The sequence below is a fragment of the Arvicola amphibius genome, chromosome 2, assembly GCF_903992535.2.
Source record: "Arvicola amphibius chromosome 2, mArvAmp1.2, whole genome shotgun sequence".
In the NCBI taxonomy this organism is placed as follows: Eukaryota; Metazoa; Chordata; class Mammalia; order Rodentia; family Cricetidae; genus Arvicola; species Arvicola amphibius.
In genome coordinates, this window is record NC_052048.2 from 58,143,510 (window position 1) to 58,162,832 (window position 19,323).

The 19,323-nt window shown below is 48.0% G+C and overlaps 1 protein-coding gene across 1 annotated transcript in view; it reads left to right on the forward strand.

The window, feature by feature from the left end:
- The window catches only part of Chchd6 (coiled-coil-helix-coiled-coil-helix domain containing 6), a 240,398-nt gene that overhangs the window by 21,748 nt on the left and 199,327 nt on the right, over positions 1–19,323 (forward strand). Inside the window, exons 3-4 of the mRNA XM_038320147.1 lie at positions 1,240–1,309; positions 2,808–2,952. Coding sequence (XP_038176075.1) covers positions 1,240–1,309; positions 2,808–2,952 — 215 coding nt within the window. The remainder of the gene's footprint in view (positions 1–1,239; positions 1,310–2,807; positions 2,953–19,323) is intronic.

Sequence of the window (19,323 nt, forward strand, 5' to 3'; positions counted from 1 at the left end):
CCCAGGCTGGTTTTGAATTCTATCTGTAGCTGAGGTTGAAGTTACACTCCTGGTCACAGGTATTCATCATACTTGGCATATGTGATGCTGGGGATGGAACCCATGACTTCCTGTATGCCAGGCAAGCACCCTACCAGCTGAATTACATCCCCAGCACAGAAAGACTTTTCTGTAAAAAAAGAATCACAATTTGTCCCTGAACAAAGCTTTTATAAATGAGTAGGAGAAACATTACTGTAGAAATGCAGGCCCCAGCGGCAGTCCTTTTCTGCAGCAGTCCCAGGTGAGAGCCTGGTATGTTACTGAGGAGCATGTGGTATGCCCTCCTCAGACCTCAGCTGTGCCACTGTCTGTTCATGAGCGGGTGTGGTCGTTTTGGACATGCCTTCCTTCTGGAATGGAATAGAAGACCTGTGCCCTTGTTAATGCTTGGCACAGGCCTCCTGCCTTAGAATCCTGAGGTAGTAGTGGGGGACTCAGGACATACGAGTCAATTTCTTATAGTTTAGGGGCTGGAAAGTCCAAAATCAAAGGGCGGCATTTGGTCAGGGCTTTCTTGCTGATGGGAATTGGGCAGAGTCCCTGCACAGGGCCACACAGGGGACAGAACAAGTGAGAGCTCAGGGCTTCCACCATCTTACAAAGTTAACAGTGCCATCCATGGTGGGGGGCTTTCTAGTCCGAATTGCTACTAAAGGCCTACCTATTACTGCTGTTAGAATGTAGTCATGGCTTACCCTGAATTTTAGAGGGGCAAGCATTCAAACCATGGCAAGAACCAAAATAAACAGGATACAAGAGCCACTACCCTCCTCTTGCACAAACATGGCAGAGGGGTGACTGCCCTCAGCAATGTCTGGTCTGTGTTTAAGAGGTAACCTCAGAGTGCTCACAGCGATGGGGCAAGTAATGGTGAACTTAGAGAGCAGTCCTCAGGTGGTTTGCTGCCAGCCCCACATTGAGGATGCCCTGCTGCAGAACCTGTGGACAGACCAGCTTCCTGTCATTTGGCTCTGCAGACTGGTTTAATTGAGACTGCTCCTATCTGCCTCTGGAACTCTGCAGTCTGTCCATGGGAAATGCTTTTCCATAGGGACATCTGTCCACATGCCGAGTGTGGTTTCCTGAGGAAGTGCATTGTGTGTTTGTGTGTGTGTGTGTGTGTGTGTGTGTTCCTGTATCCTTTTTCATCAATCCTGGCTGTTGTTGATTGGCTCTTTTCCTCTGGTTCATTTGTAGACTCCAAAGTGCCCAGGACAGAGAGTGGTGGTAGTCATCAGCCCTTAGCAATGAAAGAGGATCTCAAGAGGTAAGCCCAAGTCTGTATGTCCCCCTACCCATCCCCACCAGGCCCTGAAGCACTTGCCTCATAATTTATATCACTTGTGTTAAAACACAACTTTTAATTTGAAGGTAAAAAAAACACTAAAAAGGGCACAGCGGACTTAGTTATCAAAGATGGATTCCTATAAAACCTAGAACTGGAGACGGGTTCTTAGAGGAATGCAGGAAATGGAGCTTGCTCCGTTCTGTGCGATGAACTTCCTGCCAGCATCAGCCACTGTCCTGAGAGCTCGCCAGTCATGAAACAGGACTATTTGCTTTGCTCCTAGGATGTATAGGAAAGTGGCTAGGGCACAGAGGCCCCTTTGTATAGGCCAGCTTCCTGATTCTTTGACCTGCTTTGCCACCCGGAGAAATCACTGCATAAGAAGAAGTAAGAAGAGGATGTTGTTAGTGAGAGCATAGTCAGGAGTAAGCACAGTGCATGCGCAGTTCACAGAGACTGTCCTCTGTGGCCTTCCCCGATGGGCTTCCTTGTCATCCTCGAGGAAACAGCCTCCACATGGTCCTAGGGTCCAGATTCAGCCCATGGACAGTGTCAGCCATGCCTGGCCCCCCCGCCGCCCCTCAGTCGTTTTAACAATTTTAAAGTAATATATGCTGATAAAAGATTTAGAAAAATACATAAAATGAAGACAAATCCCCATAGACTCATTATCTCAGTACAACTTCTGTGGCTGTTCTGGGATGTCTCTTGCACTCCATGCCTTTACCCTAGCTTAGGGTATATTAGCAACATAGGCATTTTCCTGCCTTGCTACTTTACTTACTATTATAATTACTTTCCATCAGTTACACCTGCTTTCAAGCATGTTTATTGCTAATCAGACTGTTTATTCATTATTCTCAGGTTTTAGATTGAACTTATTTCAGATAAATCCAAGTTAGCAGTGGGGCTATGGTATAGCTCTTCATGATGCTGTGGTATTTCCTCTATGGTGGCCTTGATGCTGTTCACACTGTTTTACTTTCAAGAACAACACAAAGGATCTAACTTCTGTCTACTAGGACATACTAGCAGAATGCCAGTCAAAGGGCACAGCTATACTCAGGACAAAGTGGGATGTTTAAAACCCCAAACTGCTGCTGTTTAAAACTTCAGGCTCTCAGCCAAACAAGAACGACATGGCCCACCCTGCCTAGTTGTTTGAAAGGATGGCACTCATGGGATTTAGCTCCGCCCTGACACACTCCCTTTGGCATGTGACAGTCTGAGTTTTTGCCTATGGATAACTCTCCTTTTTTTGATTTGTGTTGTCTCAGTGTCACTGTCCCCTGGCTGTGGGTGCTGTCACTGAGGCTTTCCCTCAGATGGAAGAATTGTCCTGTGTTTCTAGGTAGCCAAGGGCCAGAAAACCCCATCCCTGCTTAGTCAGGTACAGTGAGCAGGCAGGTCTTTTCCTGCCCATGTTCTTCCAGTCATGCCTTCTGTATCAGTTTCTTTGTGTCCCTCTCTGGCCTAGGTTCCAACAGGAGCAGGCTGCAGTCCAGGATGAGCTAGTCAAGGTGGCAAAAAAGGAGAAAGAGGCAGCTGAGAAGCACTTGAAGGCATCACTGCCTAAGAAGCGGGCCAGCCCTAACCGTGATCAGCAGCAGTCAGCACGACTGGTGAGTACGTCTTCTGAGCTGCCTGTCAGCCTGTGTGATAATGGGCAGCAAAGGCCTGGCCCTGGAGCCTGGGGCCCAGGCTGCACCACAGCTAACTATATCAGTTGTGGCTTGGGGGAAAAATGCTTATCAGGCATTGGTAATTTGGAGTCTTCAGACTCTTGACTCACTGATTTGCTTTGCCACATTGTCAAAGTCCATCCCTGTGGCTTCAGGCCTCTAGAGCCGTGGGGGACTGAGAGTCTCATTTGTCATAGCCATCGCTGGTGTAAGGGTTGCAATGCCATGTGTGTCAGGAGGGCATACATGTGGGACTCTGAGGCATGCAATGTGTGACACCAAGAGCATAATTTTCACAGCACAGCAGCCTAGGTGCAATGCCTAGCCCTTTGCTTACAGCTTCAGCACATTGAGCCTTGTTGGAGCATCATGATGCTCACATACAGGATTGCCCCAGGGGTCAGAGATAATAGCTACCCAGGGCTTAGCACAAACTGGCAAATAATGAAGGAGTGCTATGACTGCTGCTACTGTTCTTAATGCATCTAATTGATCGAAGCTGTTAGGCAGGGTTCTTCCTGCTTTAATGCAAAGTTTATTTTACAAGTAAGGAGTCCAGGAGCACTCCTAAGGTGGACCAGTTCAGCAGCTTGTTGGCATCATCAGGGATTCGGCACTCCTCCTCCCTCCCCTCTGTTTTCCCCAGTGAACTAGCCCCACTCAGGCTTACTGTTGCCACAATTCCGTAATAACTGCAGCTGCCTCATGATTACAGCTCTGAGCAGCAGAAGAAAAACTGTCAACCTCTGTCAGCAAGGACAGGTTTCCCAGAGCCACCTCCAGCAGCATTCCTCTTCCATTCCATTGGCCTGAATTTATTTCACTGGGTGCCCAGAGCTAAACCATTCAAACCTAGAGTGACTAGGGAGGCTGTGCTGTCTGAACTAGGATCCTTTTGTTGCCATGGTAGAGATGTGCACAAACAGAACCAGGCTGATGGCAAGGGGGGTGGTCTGGCTGTTTTACAGCATCTAAGGACATTTGCTTTGGAGACCATGGATTAGAGACTAGGGGGCAACTTTGCCTCCATTAGGTCAGTAACCTATGCACACAGAAGCGTGTGAGATTGCAGTTCTGGGATGAGATGGGCAGAAAGATAAGCTACCTGTCCTGATGATCACACAGCTGTTCAAAGCATTCGGTGGGTGAAAGCTCTGGAAGATACAAGCTTATCTTGATGGGGAGAAGATAGGCTTAACCTGGGAACTTTGAAAGAGGCTGGGTTGTTTCCAGTCAGTGTTAAGTGGCAGAGATGAGTTATTTGGGAGTTTTGTAACCTGCTGGTAGGCCAGTGATGGCATTGGCTCACACCCTGGAAGATAGGTAGCCACCAGAACTAGGTAGAAGTTAAGATAGGTGGTGGGATACAGGATGAAATCAAGGCCTGCAGCCAGATTATAGAGGGCTTTCGGTGGCTTGAGGAGCCAACAGCGAAGCAGCCCGCCATGCCTCTGAAACAGCAGAGACAGTTGTAAGTATATCTGACTTGTGCTTTTAGAGGAGAACTTGAGGTTTCCTGTAGAAGAGAGTGTCTGCAGAGAGGCAGGTTGTCACCTCACTGTAGGCAGACAGAATCACTTTTTAGATAGGTTAATCATGTGGACTGAGCAAGGCAGGAGTCATCTCACCTGGGACAGTTCTAGAGCAAGGCATGGTAGCCCACAGGTGCTGTCACTTTATTCTCACCGGAAAGGTGTTAATGACAGTGATGGTGAATTCACAGCCTCTCTTCCCTCCACCTGCAAAGGAGAAGCTAGGCCTTCCTTTCTGCCTTCACCTTCTGACTGTCCCTCAGGTAAGTACTTCTGCTGATGAGGTGGGCTTAGTTGCCCCTAGGTGCAGGTGTGTGGATTTTTGTTTGTGTGGTTGCTAATGAATTGCTACCTTAGAATGAAGAGAATGTGTTCCTCCTAGCTTTCTCTCCCAGCTTCCTACATGGATGATGACTTCTGTAAACAAGTTTCCAGGGAACGGTAGAGCAAGTCCCTTCAAGCTGAAAATACTTTATCTACTTTTGTAGGTGTTTCCACTTCTGGGTACACAACATCCTTTTCTCCTCATGACTAGAGTTCAGATCTTCTTTCAGGAGCTTTCCTCTCTCCTGTGGTTGCAGCCTCAGTAAGATTCTAATTAGAATCTTCCTGAGATTTTCCTGGAAGCTAGATCTGGGCATTTGTCCCAAGTTGAGCCAGGGATAGATAACCCCTTCCCAGGGACTTCAGTTTAAACTGCGTACAGAGGGAGAGTGGGAGGCCAGGGTGGTAGATATTTATTACTGCTTAGGTGGGAAGTGAGGCCCCTTATGCTGTTAGGTTATGTCTTTTGCTCTCTCCTACCCCTCCAGGGTCCACTTGTTTTCTCTCTGGTCCTCCTGCCTTCTTGGAGATCATGTCATCTGCTGATAGCTACCAGTTCACTCTTTTTTAAATTTACTGTAGTTGGTTTCTATTGGGATGTGCTGCATCAGCTGTACCTCTCGTAGGAAGACCTACAGTAGATACAATGAACCTTCTAGAAACGATGTCATAGCAGATGATTTTGGAGACCTGCAGCCTCCTGCAGGAGAAGGGAACTAAGGGATCTTTTTGTGTCAACAGTTTAAGTGTTGGGGAGGTGCTGTTGCCATCAGTGCAAAGGAAACAGCTCCACTATGGATGGGTAGGGTGGGCAAGTGAACTCTAACTTTGGAACATTTAAATGAGAGGGAAAAAAAACCTTAAACAAAAAGGAAAAAGATGAAAAAAAAATTTTAAAAAGCCCTTGCACTAAGTATGAAGATTTCCCCCCTCCCCAAGTCCAGGCCTTCCATGCCTTCTGCATACAAGTGCTGGAGATAAACAGCTTTCAGGGCAAAGCTCCAGGGGCCTGGTTTTCTGGGGATGTGTGTGGACCAGAGCTGCTGCTTTTTGCACTAGGAGCAGGTGAACCTGAGACACACCTGGTGACTGCTGGAGTGAGCTGGCTGCCAAGCCTCCTTAGTGCCTCTGTGACTAAGTCCCACACCCTTGGACCTGTAGCCCTGTCCGGACATACTGAGAGGCATTAGGTATTTGATGTGCTCTTCTGCCCTCTTGTTTGCCTCTCACTTTTACAGTATTGATTTTTTATCGTCTTCTGCATGAGTGAGCGATGGAGCTCATTATTGGGAAAAGTTCATAAAACTAATGAGAAGGAAAGGTAATAATTTTTATAACTTGTTTTTGCTAACAGAAGTGTTAACATTTCCCATCTAGTACAGCAGTAGTGGACAGTTCTTTGCACCATACCTGCTCCTGTCCTTGCACCTGGGTCCAGCCCTAACTCTTGTGGGTAAAAGCCATGAATGTCACTGGAGCCTATGTGAGCCAGGAATTCCCTTTGGATTTGTGGAGAGAGGCTGGAATTCAAGTCAAATACTGTGGTAGAAGCAGGAGAGAATGAAGTGGTTTAGGGACCCAAGTTGTCTGTTCTGAGGCATAGTGGATTGAGAAATGAAGTCCTGGCAGAAATAGCATCACAGTTTGCCTGCTACTTTCTGGGTGGGGATTAATAGGTATCTGAGATCTCAGTGCACCCAACAGACAGCAGAAACATTCCTCTCTCTCTCTCTCTCTCTCTCTCTCTCTCTCTCTCTCTCTCTCTCTCTCTCCCTCCCTCCCTCCCTCCCTCATTTTCTCTTTTCCTCCCTCTCTTCCTTCCTTTCTTTCTGTCCTCCCCCTTTCCCCTTCTTTTGTGAGCAATACACACACAAACACACACACATGCACATACACATATGCATACACACATGCACACACACACAGAGAGAGAGAGAGAGAGAGAGAGAGAGACAGAGAGAGACAGACAGAGAGAGAGAGAATGAGCACATAGTACTGGGTTAGTTTCCTAACAGATGGAGATAAATAGGCTGCTCCTGCCCTTAAGCAGATGTGTTTGTTAGGAGAGTGACAGATTCCTGTGAGTGACAGTACAGACTTGAAAGGAGGCCCTGGAAGATGCTGGAGGAGGAAGGTGCTATGATGTTGGAGGGTGAGAAAGGCCTCTAGGAAGAAGAGACAGGTGAACTGGTTCTGAAAAATGAGTAAAGGTTCTTGGTGAGGAAGGATGCTGGTGCTGAATGAGCCAGAGATAGAGGCTGGGGGTAGGGGTAGGTTCTCTGGCCAGAGTGGAGGTTAGTGGAGGGTGCACTAGGTAGGGAGGCCAAAGAAGCCAGTGTGCAGTGACTTTCAGGAAGGTGGAGGGAGAGCTTGGGAGGGATTTTCTTTTCACAAGATACAGAAAGAGAGACCCCAGCATCAACTCTGGGAAGGGCCCAATTGCATATCCAGCCATGGGGTCAGCTCTTCTTAGAGCTGGTGAGCCACTCCAGGTTCTCAGATGTGGTCAGTCTAAGCCTACAAGAGTAGCTGTCCTGTCTTCTCCCCAGGTGGCAGGTTCTTTTGGTCATTGTCACAGCTCCTGCCTTGTTTGGATGCTCCCAGAAACTGCCACATGAGCTGTATGAATCTCTAGCTTATGATGCGAGGAAAATATTAAGACAGTCTGTAAGTTGCAATTTTCAAAATTTAATGAGGTGGAAAGTTTTAGCCCTTCTCCCAAATATCCCCCTATGTTTACGTAGGCTTTTCCTCAGACAAACCGTGGTGAGTAAGAACTGTGTGCTGGTGGTCACACTGGTCTTTTCAGTGCTCAACATGCAAATAGACAATGTGTGGCTCACATATAGCAAGCAGGTCTGGTAAGCTGCTGACTAGCTTCCCTTAGGGTCTCATTGAGGCCTCTTGCTATGAGTGGGAAGCAAGTGCCGATCACAACTATTACTGGAACAGATAGCAATATAAAGTTCTAGCTCTTTCAAACACACACACACACACACACACACACACACACACACACACACACACACAACAAAAAACAAAAAAACCCAAACCCAAATCGGGGCCTGGTGTTGTATACTTCACTGTAATCCCATCATTCAGGAGACTGAGGTAGAAGGATTTCCATGAGTTTGAGATTAGCTGCGACTACAACTTCCAGGTCAGGCAGGACTATGTAGCAAGATCCTATCTCAAAAAGGGAGGTAGCGGTAGTACAGTAAGATAGTTCCTTGAGTAAAGGTGTTTGCGCAAGCCCAGTGACCTGAGTTTATTCTCTACGACCCACATGGTAGAAGGAGAGAGCTGGTGTCTGTAAGTTATCTCCTGACCTTTGCATGTATGCCATGGTACAAACACACAGAGAATATAAATACATGCAATTAAAAGTTTAAAAGAAAATCAAAGATGTATATCTGATTCCTAGCCAGTGACTTAGTAGACTTTCCTGGCTTCATTTGCTAGGAAACAGGATGCTTGGGTTTTGGGAATGCAGCCCTCAGGTCATGAAGCTGGGCTTTAACATTTAACTGAGTAGTTTTGTGGCTTGTCCACAGCTAGGCCCTTTAGACATCTTTGAATTCCCACTTGTGTGTGTTTTGCTGGACCCCCAGGTGGCTGATAAAAGGTGTAAACTGGGAAAACAACCTTGATGTTCCTCCCTTCTGTCCTTAAATCTTTGTTGTTTGTTTTGTCTGCTGAGCCTGGTCTTTAGATCAGATCAGAGATGGCTTTGTTTTTCTGTAAAGATCCAGAGAGGAAACACTCCAGGCTCTATAGGCCACACACAGGCTCTGCCTGTCTTTGTTGTGTTTATGACACTAAAATATACCTGGAACATTCTTGAATCAGAGGCTGTACCATAAAAAGCCCTTGGGCTGGATTGCAGAAAAATTCCGAGTGACAGTATTCACCTCTAGGAATTTTATTTCATTTTTTCTGCTTTTGGAGACAGGGTCTCTGTAACTTACTATATAGCCTAGCTGGCCCTGAAGTTGGGGTAGTTCTCCTGTTCAGACTGCTAGGCTTTTGGGCATGGGTACCACATCAAGCTTGGACTTTGTCCTAAAAGTGTCTCTGAGTAACCGGTGCCTTAGGAGCTGTGTGCTGGGTGGCTTCAGCTATTTTAGTGGATGGGCCCGACCCAGTCTTTCAATCTTTTAAAAATTATTTGTGTGTGTGTGTGTGTGTGTGTGTGTGTGTGAGAGAGAGAGAGAGAGAGAGAGAGAGAGAGAGAGAGAGAGAGAGAGAGAGACAGAGAGAGAGAGAGAGAAAGAATGAATTTGCGTGTGTGCAGAAACCTTCAGAAGTTGTAAGAGGGCCTTAGAGCCCTTGAGTCTAGAGTTACAGGCATTTTTGAGCCTTCTGATATGGGTGCTGGTATCCAAATTCTGAATCTTATGATAGAGCAGCCAGTGCTCTTAACCCACTGAGCCATCTCTCTCACCGTAGTCTTTCTATGGAGTAACTTGGGAGCTGGGTGGTCGCTGTCTTAGTGGGAGGATTTGTGTTGACTGCACTGAGCTGTAGTCTCCTCACCTGCAGTGAGGTGACAGTGACCTCTGTGGAGAAATCCTGAAGCCTCCTTTATTCCTGCTTTGTTTCTCCTTTGCCATTTTATATAGTGAAGAGTGCCCCTCCCTTACACACTGCCACTCTTTACTGTGGATCATCTGAGCACACCCGGTAGCCACCCAGAAGACTGTAGTTCATACACCTTGGTCATATCTAGAATTGACTCTGTCACTTGACCAAATTCTAACACTTTGGTTTAAAGAGATTACTTAATTTTCAGTTCTAGAACTGGACAACACTTCATCCTATGAAGTAGACCTGTGTTCTGATGGCTGGATAGGGGCCTGAGCAGTCTGACCAGAAAGGCTTTCTGAAGACAGTAGAAACAAGCTCAACAAGTTTCTTTCTAAGATGAGGACAAGGAGATAGGACAATAGGAACTAGCTGTTAGTTCACTTGAGAGTGCTGTGTAAGATTTGGACAGCAGGAACTTCATGGGCAGATTAGTTCATACTGGCCTGTGTGCAAGCTTGGTTGTTTCCTTTCTAATCCTTTTTCTGGGAAGGTTGGATAAACAGTTTACTTTCCGTTTGGAGGTGGGTAACTTTAGCATAAGTGACTCCATTTTAATGCTGATTTAGTCCATGCTGGATTTAGTCCAAAACAATGGCTTCCTTTGGTTTCCACTTCACCACACTGGGGGTTTAGTCCAAAACAGTGGCTTCCTCTGGTTTCTGCTTTATAGTTCTATTGGGTGTTTTTCTTCTTGATAACAAACCACCTTTTCTTATAGATTTCTATCCTTGGTGATTTTTTTTTTCTTTTAAATTGGCTCTGGACATCATCTGCAGAAGAACAGCACAGGGTGGTTCTCTGTCCTCTGCCCAGGGTAGCTTGGGAAGACAGCTGTCTCTAGAGGAGGGGGCAGACATTCTGAGCTCAGCCTTGTAGGAGATAGTGATCAGGGATTTGCTGGAGCCAGAAAATGATGGATGTTGGTCATCCCAGGGGAATCCCTGGACTCTGAGCAGCAACTGCAACCCAGGCCATATGCGAGGCTAGGACCAGAACAAAGAGGACTCTTTGCAAGGCATTCTGGGGCATGTGAGGTATTGCTGGTCCTATCGCTGATAGGTTACTTGGCTGTACCTTGAGGCAGGCCCAATAGACGTGTAGATAGATGTTTTAGCATCTCCCCTGGGAAGCCTACTTCTCACCCTAATCAAGTGTGTGATAACAGCATCCATGCCACAAATTCTAACTTTCTTCTTAGCAGCTGTCAGCCAACTACTGGCCTCGTGGGAGAGGTCCACGAGGGGTAGTGTGAGAACAGGGGGTGAGGCTGGGGAAAAATGCTAGGCTAGAAGTTGGTGTGGATAAGGTGACCTGAGTTGTTCCAGTTACACAAAGTAAAGATGAATGGTGGTCTCCCTAGGGAGAAGTAGGGGGCCTGGGGACCTGTTTAAAGAAAGCTATTGCTCTGTGGCCCGCTCAGATTCACACTCAATGGAAGCCTTACTTCTGGGTAGCATAATATGTGTACATTGTATTCTAATGAAAAAGTAAGGATTTAGGGTGGACTTCCAGTCTGACCCCCATTACAGGGTTATAGGTGCCTCCAGTGTGGCCTTGTAGAGTTGTCTGGGGGCACCCTGTTGCCCTCCACTGTGTGTGCGCAGAAGCAGCAAGTTCTCATTAGTGCAAACTTTGTTAGGCAAGTGGCTGATTGTGGTTCCATTCCTGATGTCATTACTTTTAATTAGCAGATCGTGTGTGTCTATGAAAATTTATGTTACACTAGAGACAAATGAGCAGGCTGACCGCTGAGGCTGGGACCTGGAGAAAACTGAAGGAAGCGTTTTCTCTTCAGCGTCTTGAAGACCAACCAGGCCGCCAACCACAGTCAGGCCCCTGGCCTCTGTATGTCCAGCGGGTCCCCAAGAAAGCTGCTAGCTGCCGGCTATGGCGGTATCAGAGTGGCAAGATATGCCCTCCCTGACTTTCCACAATATTCTGACTTGTGGAAGGCCCAGGCCCAAGCTGATCCTCTGTGCTTTGTGTTTTGAGCAGAGATTTTTGTGTCATCTTTACGCCTAAGCTTATGGGACATCTGGTTTCAGCACTGGGCCACTCTCCTTGCCTGTGTGAGGTGATAGACAGAGGTATACCCAAGTACCCACTACCCTCTTCCTGTGGTGGAAGTTACTCACCCTTACGTTTTGCTGCTCCTATTGTCTTGATGGTGTGTGCCTTTTTGCTTGGTAAGTAGGACCAGTGTCTACCTCTGTGCTGTCATTGAGAGGCTGGCAGAGCTGGGTTTCATATCCATATGATTTGCTCACTATGCCACCTTTGCCTTCTTGTAACTTAAGCAAATTGTTTGCCCCTTGGGTAGATGCCATTGCTGGCTACTAGCAAGACAAAGAATTGAAAAAGGTTATTATGCTGACTCATCAATTGGACAGGAGCCTTAAAGCCTTAGATTCTCTTCTGTATTCACTCAGTGGCTGAGCCTCATCCCCTCATCTTGTGTTTTGATAGACCAAATGTGCACCAAATTCTGTTAGGTTTTGTTATCATGGAGCCCACTTGGTGGTGGTTTAGGAGTGGGGCATATTTGTCTCGTGTTTAAGACAGCCAGGAGCAGATAGCCAGGCAGATGGTTTAGCATGGCAGGAGGGTTGCAGTCTCTTTCTGATCCCCAGTGTCCCTCTCCTCATGGATGTAGCTTGGCTTCTGACCTCCAGCTGTCACATCATTTTCGAATTCAGAAAGGAGGGTTCCAAAGCCCATTTCCTAGTGAAGCTTTACTAGTTTATACTGAAAAGATCCTGCAAGTCTCTGGCAGAACTCAGGCTGAAGGGAGGGCTGGGATAGTGAGTCATTTAGCTGGGCACTGACTTTTTGACACCATGTCTTTGGGGTTATGTCATTCAAGAAGTGGACTGATGATATCATCTTCTACAGTGTGACTTACAGCTGGCTGACCTTTGGTCTCTGGTTTCAAGACTCTTCAGGTGCAGTCACTGTGACCTGTGCATGTTGTTAAGCCTCTGTGAAATTCAACTTCCTCTCTGGTCATGTAGTATGCTTCCCCTGAAGTCAACAGGCTGCCTCAGCACAGAAGGGCAGACACAAAGCATTCTCTGTGTCTGGCAGGTGAAATGGTCGGCGAATTCTTAGCATGGCTCCCAGCTCCCTCTCAATGTAGGAGAGGCCAGCAGGTGCCTAAAAGGAGACAAGAGGATTCAGGTGGGTCATGTTTCAATATAGCAGAGAAGGGGCAGGCACAGAGTGGTCCCGAAAGCAGAATGATGATGTGCTGGGACACTGGAGTATTTTTGCCTCCTCACTTCATCCTCTTTCCTATGGCCCCATGTTCTCCTAGAACCATCCACTGCTGTCTTGGTGCTCCCGAGTTAACCTGAATTTGGCACAACTTCCAGTACTTGACAATCTTAGTTGACTACATCAGGACATGAGGGTTCAAGGATTGTTCTCAGCTAAGGACCCATGTGAGGCTGAGGAAGGAATGGTGTAGGTGCTGTGTTCCTGGCTACTTCGGTATCCTCTCTGGCAGTTGTGTGCCCTGTACTCTTCAGCCCACCACCCAGTGCCACACCACAGTAAGACTTCCCTGTCATTCTGTGGCTGTGCCCTTGGCTAGAGCCTGGGGGAGAGTAGACAGTGTGTAGTACATCCCAAGTGACAAAGATGAATGCCTCTGGGTTGAAATGCCCTGGGGATGTTAGTGGTACAGTGCAGGCTTCTATGGCTTTATACTATTCTCCCACCTGGGAAGGGCCATCCATAGCTGGACTGCCTCCCTTCTTACTCCTGCCCCTGGGTCTCCTTGTCTGTACTTTGTCCTCTTCCCTTCCGATCTGTGGATTGCTGCCATCTGTACCTCTGTCTTGTGGTATCTGTAATGGGTTGCCTGACCTGGCTTTGAGCTGCTCCCTTCCATACTGCCACCCTGTGGTGATGGCACACACAGGCAGTGGGGCCTCCATTCACAGGCATCCCGTGTCGGGCAGTGTTGAACATGGGCCCATTCTCTAGCTGACTGGTTGGACACGATGTCAGCACCTTATCTCCGCTCTGACACACACTGGACATTAATAGAAATACAACTCGGCAGTGCGTGGATGGAATTTCAAGCAGCCACACCAGGCCAGTGCTCTCCATGTCCATTGTGTGCTTAACCTCTGCCGAAGAGGTTTTTGATGAGAAATAAGTGAGACTGTTAACTCGGCAACTGGGATGTGTCAGGCTTCCTTCCTTCCTTTCTTAGCCCCTTTTCATTTTTCACAGTGCCTCCCTAATCCTCCCTCAGGAGAGCTGGCTTTGCTGCCTCACGAGTTTTATTTAATCCACTGCTGCAGGCTCACACTTCATGGCCCAGGGGCCTTGGCTGTTTTCGGGCACAGCATCCTTGGGGTAGGTTGGTACAGCAGGAAAGCCTGTACCCTGTCTGAAATGTTCAACTCGAGGTTCCTGCCCAGGTCCCCACCTTCCCAAATGCTCACAGTGGTTTTGGGCCTGCAGGCTACTTCCTTTTCTGGCCAGCTCAGCCTCTAAAATCCTTTGTACTCTCCCCTTTGCTTGCCTCCTGTTCCTCCTCAAGTGCTTGGATGATGCCCCAGTCCTTCTGACCAGAGTGCAGCCCCAAGTGAAGGGCTCCTAGTTCTGGATGTCCCACATGGGGGCCAGTTGCTAGTCTGCTGATGGCTCTGCGATAGATCCTCTATGCATGGCCCCCATTCTAACTGTAACAGAATGACAGGCCCTCAACAGCAGCGAGACCTGTGGGTTCTGATAGCCAGACCAGCAGGGAGGCCCAGCAACAGCACTGTTGATGGCCTTTCTAGATTTATCACTCAGTCTTCTTGAATTCCAGGGGCATCTTTCTCCTGGGCTGCATCTTAAGTCAGAAGCCATGTTCACCTTCTGCATTCTGCTCCACTGACCTCCTTCCTGACTTTCCCCAAGGCTTGCATGGCTCCTGGTCTTGGGCATTTCTCTCTCTGACAGGTTTGTGTTGAGAGCTGCTTCTCCATGTTGTTGTATTGGGCCATTCCTCTAGGCTAACACGTAGGACTTAGCACCAATTAGGTACTTCTCCACACCTGGGCCTTGTTCCCAAGGATTGTGAGAGACCTTGACAGACTGGGAAGATCACCTTTCCTTGCACCCCATTCCAAAGACTTCCTGCCACACCAGCCCCAACCCCAGCTCCTTCCTAGCTTCTGAGTGTGGAAGAAGCCTCTGCTTCTTGTGACCTGGACCTAGCTCCTTTCCCCTCCCTAGAGCCCCATGCTTCATACTTAGTGCCCTTCCTAAAATCAGTACCCCCTTCCTAAAATCAGTACCCCCTTCCTGAGTGCTCTTCAGTTCCTGCTTCCTCCCCTTTCCCTTTATCATGGAGTATCCTGGAGGTACAGTGGCAAAGTTATGAACTCACTTCTCAAACTCTTTACAGTTCGGCTTTTACTTTCAGGAATGCCTTCTGACGCCTCCATGATCTCTCCAACAAATCTCTCTGTTGAACTTCAGTGTCCTCTGTGTGGATTTGATCTTTGAACTCACTTCTGTTATTCTCTCTGGTGTAGCTGTCTGTCATGGCTTTGTTGTCTTACTGTGTATGACGTGGAACCTACCCTCCTGGAGCCTAGACTCCCCTTGGAAAAGTAGACATCAAACAAGTAAACACTCTTGAGCTACAAACTGAACTAAGTGTGAAACTATTAAAGAGGAAAATGCCTAGAGAGTAACAGTAAGGGCATAATTAAGGTTGAGGTAAGCAAGAGGCTTGTCTGAGAAGCTGTCATTTGGGCTAAACCCTGAGGGGTGAGTAGGAGTTAGATGAGGGAGGTGCGGGGAAGAGGTGTGAGGATGAGGAACAGCAGTAGTATAGTCAAGGTCAGAGAGAAACCTGCTCAAGAGTCTGGGGACACAGGCTGGGAAAGCTGGGACTTAAAGGGGCAAGCAAGGGAGCTCTCAAGTCACAAGGTCTCTCAGTAAGGGGAAAGCCAGGGTCTGAGAAGTGAGGGAGCTTCTAGTAGGTCTTATGAAGGTAGAGGAGGCAAGATCAGGAGGAGGCTCACCAAAAATCCCTGGGGAGTTGTGATGACCCATACAGGGCAGTGATGATCTTGGAGAATTGACTGGATAGGCAAGGTGTTGGCTGGGAGCCCACAGGCACAGTGACACAAACAGAAAGACACAGCTCCTTTTTCTGTCATTGCTGTAATAGGCTAGTGGGGGCTGCCAGCCTCAGCATCTGTGGCTTCTGGGTTCTTGATGATCTCTGATGGAGAGGGGCCCCGATGAGCCAGTTTTAAGCCAGTTTTAAGCAAGAACACAAGCGAGCACTCCGTTTCTGGACATGTCCTTTTGACTGGATGGCCGTCAGCTATAGCTATCTAGGAATTGTGTCTAACTGGCTTCAAGCTGAAGCTCTTACAGTGGAGAAGGGAGGCATGGCTGCTGGGGGACAGATGGAAATTTGCCCTCTCTTCTGTTGCCTTCCATCTGCCCACCCTAAGTGACTCCCACATCCATCTTGTCCCGAACTCTGTGTTCTCTAGGTGCCATTGGTGCCAGCACTGTGACAAATTCTTGAGAGAGACAATTGAAAGGGATGCAAGGTTTGTTTGGGCTCATGGTTTCAGAAGTATCTGCTCATTGCTGGCTTCATCATTGACTGTATTTCTGGCAGTGATGAAGCAGGTGGAAGGACTTGGCTAAGCTGTTTATCTCATCATGGTTAGGAAGCAAAGAGAGACAGAGAGGCCCAAGACACTACAAAGTATCCAAGGACATAGCACATGTGACCTTCCTCCAATTAGGCCTCATCTCAAACTTTCCTTCTTTCCCCCAAAATTCCATGAAATTGTACATCCATAAGTGGATTAATCCACAGATTAGGAAGAGTCCTCATGATCTGGTCACCTCTCAATGATTAAACCGACTAACTAGAGACCAAGCCTTCATCACAGGAGTCTTTTGGAGGGAGCATTTCATATCCAAAGTTTAACATCTCCCCTTGAGCTGAAGGTATCTACCTGGGAGCCCATATTCTCCATTAAACCTGTGCTTGGATCGTGTGCTGAGTGTTTGCTGCTGTACTGCTTGGTTCTGCACATTTAGTAGTAATTAGGTCCTAGAGAAGGCACAATGCTATTGGCTCTACCCATCCATTCTTTAAGGTGCTTCTGAGGAGTGGGTATGAGGGTGATTACCCTGAACTGAGTTGCCTTTAACTCTTTCTTTCTAGTGGTCAGTTGGCCTTCTAGGCAGTGTCAGGCTTCCACTGCAATCTCAGACACATGTCTCTGTTATTCTGAAGATTTTCTGTCAAGATGCTGACCATAGCTCAGCAAACAGCTTCCCCTGAAGCCATCTGTCCAACATCAGTCCTGGCCAATAGGGCCAGTGTTTTCCAGCATATGAGGCAGAATAGAGACAAGTCACACAGAGCTGGGGCCTCCCCCTTGGGAATGTAATCAGGATGAGGACTGAGGTGGGGTTAGGCAGCTGGTTTATGGTGTTGCAGCTTTTGGGGTCTGGTCTTGGTTGATTGAGGCCACTGTACCTCCTAGTCTGAGACTCAACCTGTATATCACCTGTCCTGTGAGTCCCCGGTGAATTCCTCTGCTTTCTCCCTGTCTTCCAGGTAAATGAGCACACACACCCCTTCCCCTCCCCCACCAGCTTCAGTGTAGATTCCACATTCCATGAGCCTGAACTTCCCCATTCAGCCAGAGCCAGACATTAGCTGCTTCATCTGCCATCTGACAGTAGATGGTCAGTTCTAACAGGTGGATAGGCAGTTGTCCCAGGCTAATGAGGTGTCTGTGGAGTCCTTCCAGGGACTTGGGACACTGCTGTAGGGCTGGTCTACAGCTCTTGTTAGGAAGATACAGCTGTCCAAAGGCAGTTGGTGCTCTCTGTTGACCCCAGTGAAGACCCCTTGACCCCAGAGTGTTGGAAGGAGGGTAGGAATAGTGTATTCTCATGTTTCTTTCTCTCTTTTTCTTGGAGTCACTGTCAGGGTGAGGGAATGTGTGTTTTTATATGCTGTCCAGCCTCGGCAGGGCCTCGGGCTGGCTCGCTTCTTGGACTTCTCTGAACACAGTTTTTTTCCCTGAAAAGAACTTGCCTGCTTGGCATACCTTGGTCTGTAGGCGTCTGTGGAGTGGCAGCACTCTGTTCCTTTGCTATGCTTTGGGCCAGAGCAGATCTGAGTTTTTAGGGTTTTGGGGAGAATTTTGTTTCTCTAGCAACTGAAATGTGAGTAGTGGCATATGGTGGGGTGCGATTCAGGAGCCAGGCGGCCTGGATCTGATCCTGCTTCCCTCTGTGTTCTTGAGGAAGTGGTGGTATCTCTCATATTTCTTCTGGTGAATAAGGTGGAACTGGAGCTTTGTTCCTGGAACATCGAGAGGGCTCTTTGACAGAACGCGTGGACTGAGTTCAGCAACAGGCGCCATGGCAAGCAGCAGTTCTTTGTGCTCACCTTCCAGTGTGCCACACTGTACAGTGAGTCATCCTTATGATTCACATCGGAATGTCTGTGCAGCCCTCTCCCCTTTACCAGACACACTCCTCCTAAGCCCCCCTCCTGCCTTCAGGGATACCTCTTGTCCACAGTAAGCCACTTCCTATGGCCATATAATATATTTTTTAAGAAGATCATGTCAGGTTTGAGGCCAGATCCCTGAATCTATGTGTTTGGAAGGGGTATCCTAGAAGGGTATTTTAGAATTGGTGTGCCAATTCCATGTACTTCCTTTCCTGTTGTGCATGGGGGCAGGTGTGGGTGGGGAACCTGGTTGCCTGCTCTCAGGAAGCGTCGACAAGGACAGACTCATAACTGATTTCTTCCTGCTTTTTACTCTGTCTCTGGGGTAACTGTTTCTTCAACAGCCAGAGAATTTTACTGAACCTTGGTACTGAGGTGTCCCTACTGCTGGGAGGTATATGCACTCCCAACTCCTCTGAGGTCTGGCCTATCTGTCATGCTTACTGAGCAAAGCCCACTAGGTGGCAGTCCTGGGCCACTTGTTGGTGGGGGAGGCGTGGACTGCTGCAAAAGACCCAGTGGGAGGGAGAGCAAGGGTCCTTTTCCCATGTGCTCTTTAGGGGGCCTGTAACTGCGGGTTCTAGAGACACTGAACCTAGTCTGGAAGCTGGAGAACTCTTTCCTGTTAGACTTTGCACCTATCCCAACCTTCTCTCGCTTTTTTATTCTGCTGTTTTCTGCTCTCCCTTTGTTGCGGTTGCTCTGGGGCTCCTGTAGTTCAGGGGTCCAAGTGATGCCCCTGGGGACCACTAGGGTTCTTCCCATCAACTGTGGTGCACTGGCTGGGGGATGGGCTCCCTCTTCTTGCTGTGTTTTGCTTCTAACCTAGAAGTTGCTGGTGGCAGCTTGGCTTGAATCCAGAACAATAGAGGCACAATTGGGCTTAGATGGGGTGTGAGAAATGCTGGGGTTTAAGGATGGGCTGGGCTAATCCTGTGTCAATCAGCGGTTACTCTTTTCCCAGGCTGTGTAGTCCGAGGCTACTCCTTGCCTAATACTCCAAATTAGGGTGGGATTAAGGGTGGTTCTGTGGACTTTGTCTTCAGACAGATGGCAGGAGACAGAGGGTTCCTTGCACCATCTTCTCTTGGAGCTGGTGGCATCCTTCAAGTGCCTTTTCTTGGCTTCCTTGTGTAAAATAAGCAGATTCTGACTTTCTTGTAGGCGGATGGACTGCCAGTTTTGGCAGCCAGGGAGATTTTATTTTTCAAGGCCCAGAGAAGAAGCGAAGGGAACTCAGCTAACCTAGCAGTGACTTGAACTGTGGTGAGTACCAGTTGTGTTTAAGGGTCCTAATGCTGGCTTCCTGTGCAGCCACTGCTGCTCATTTCTCTGAAGACAGGATCCAGTGACAGG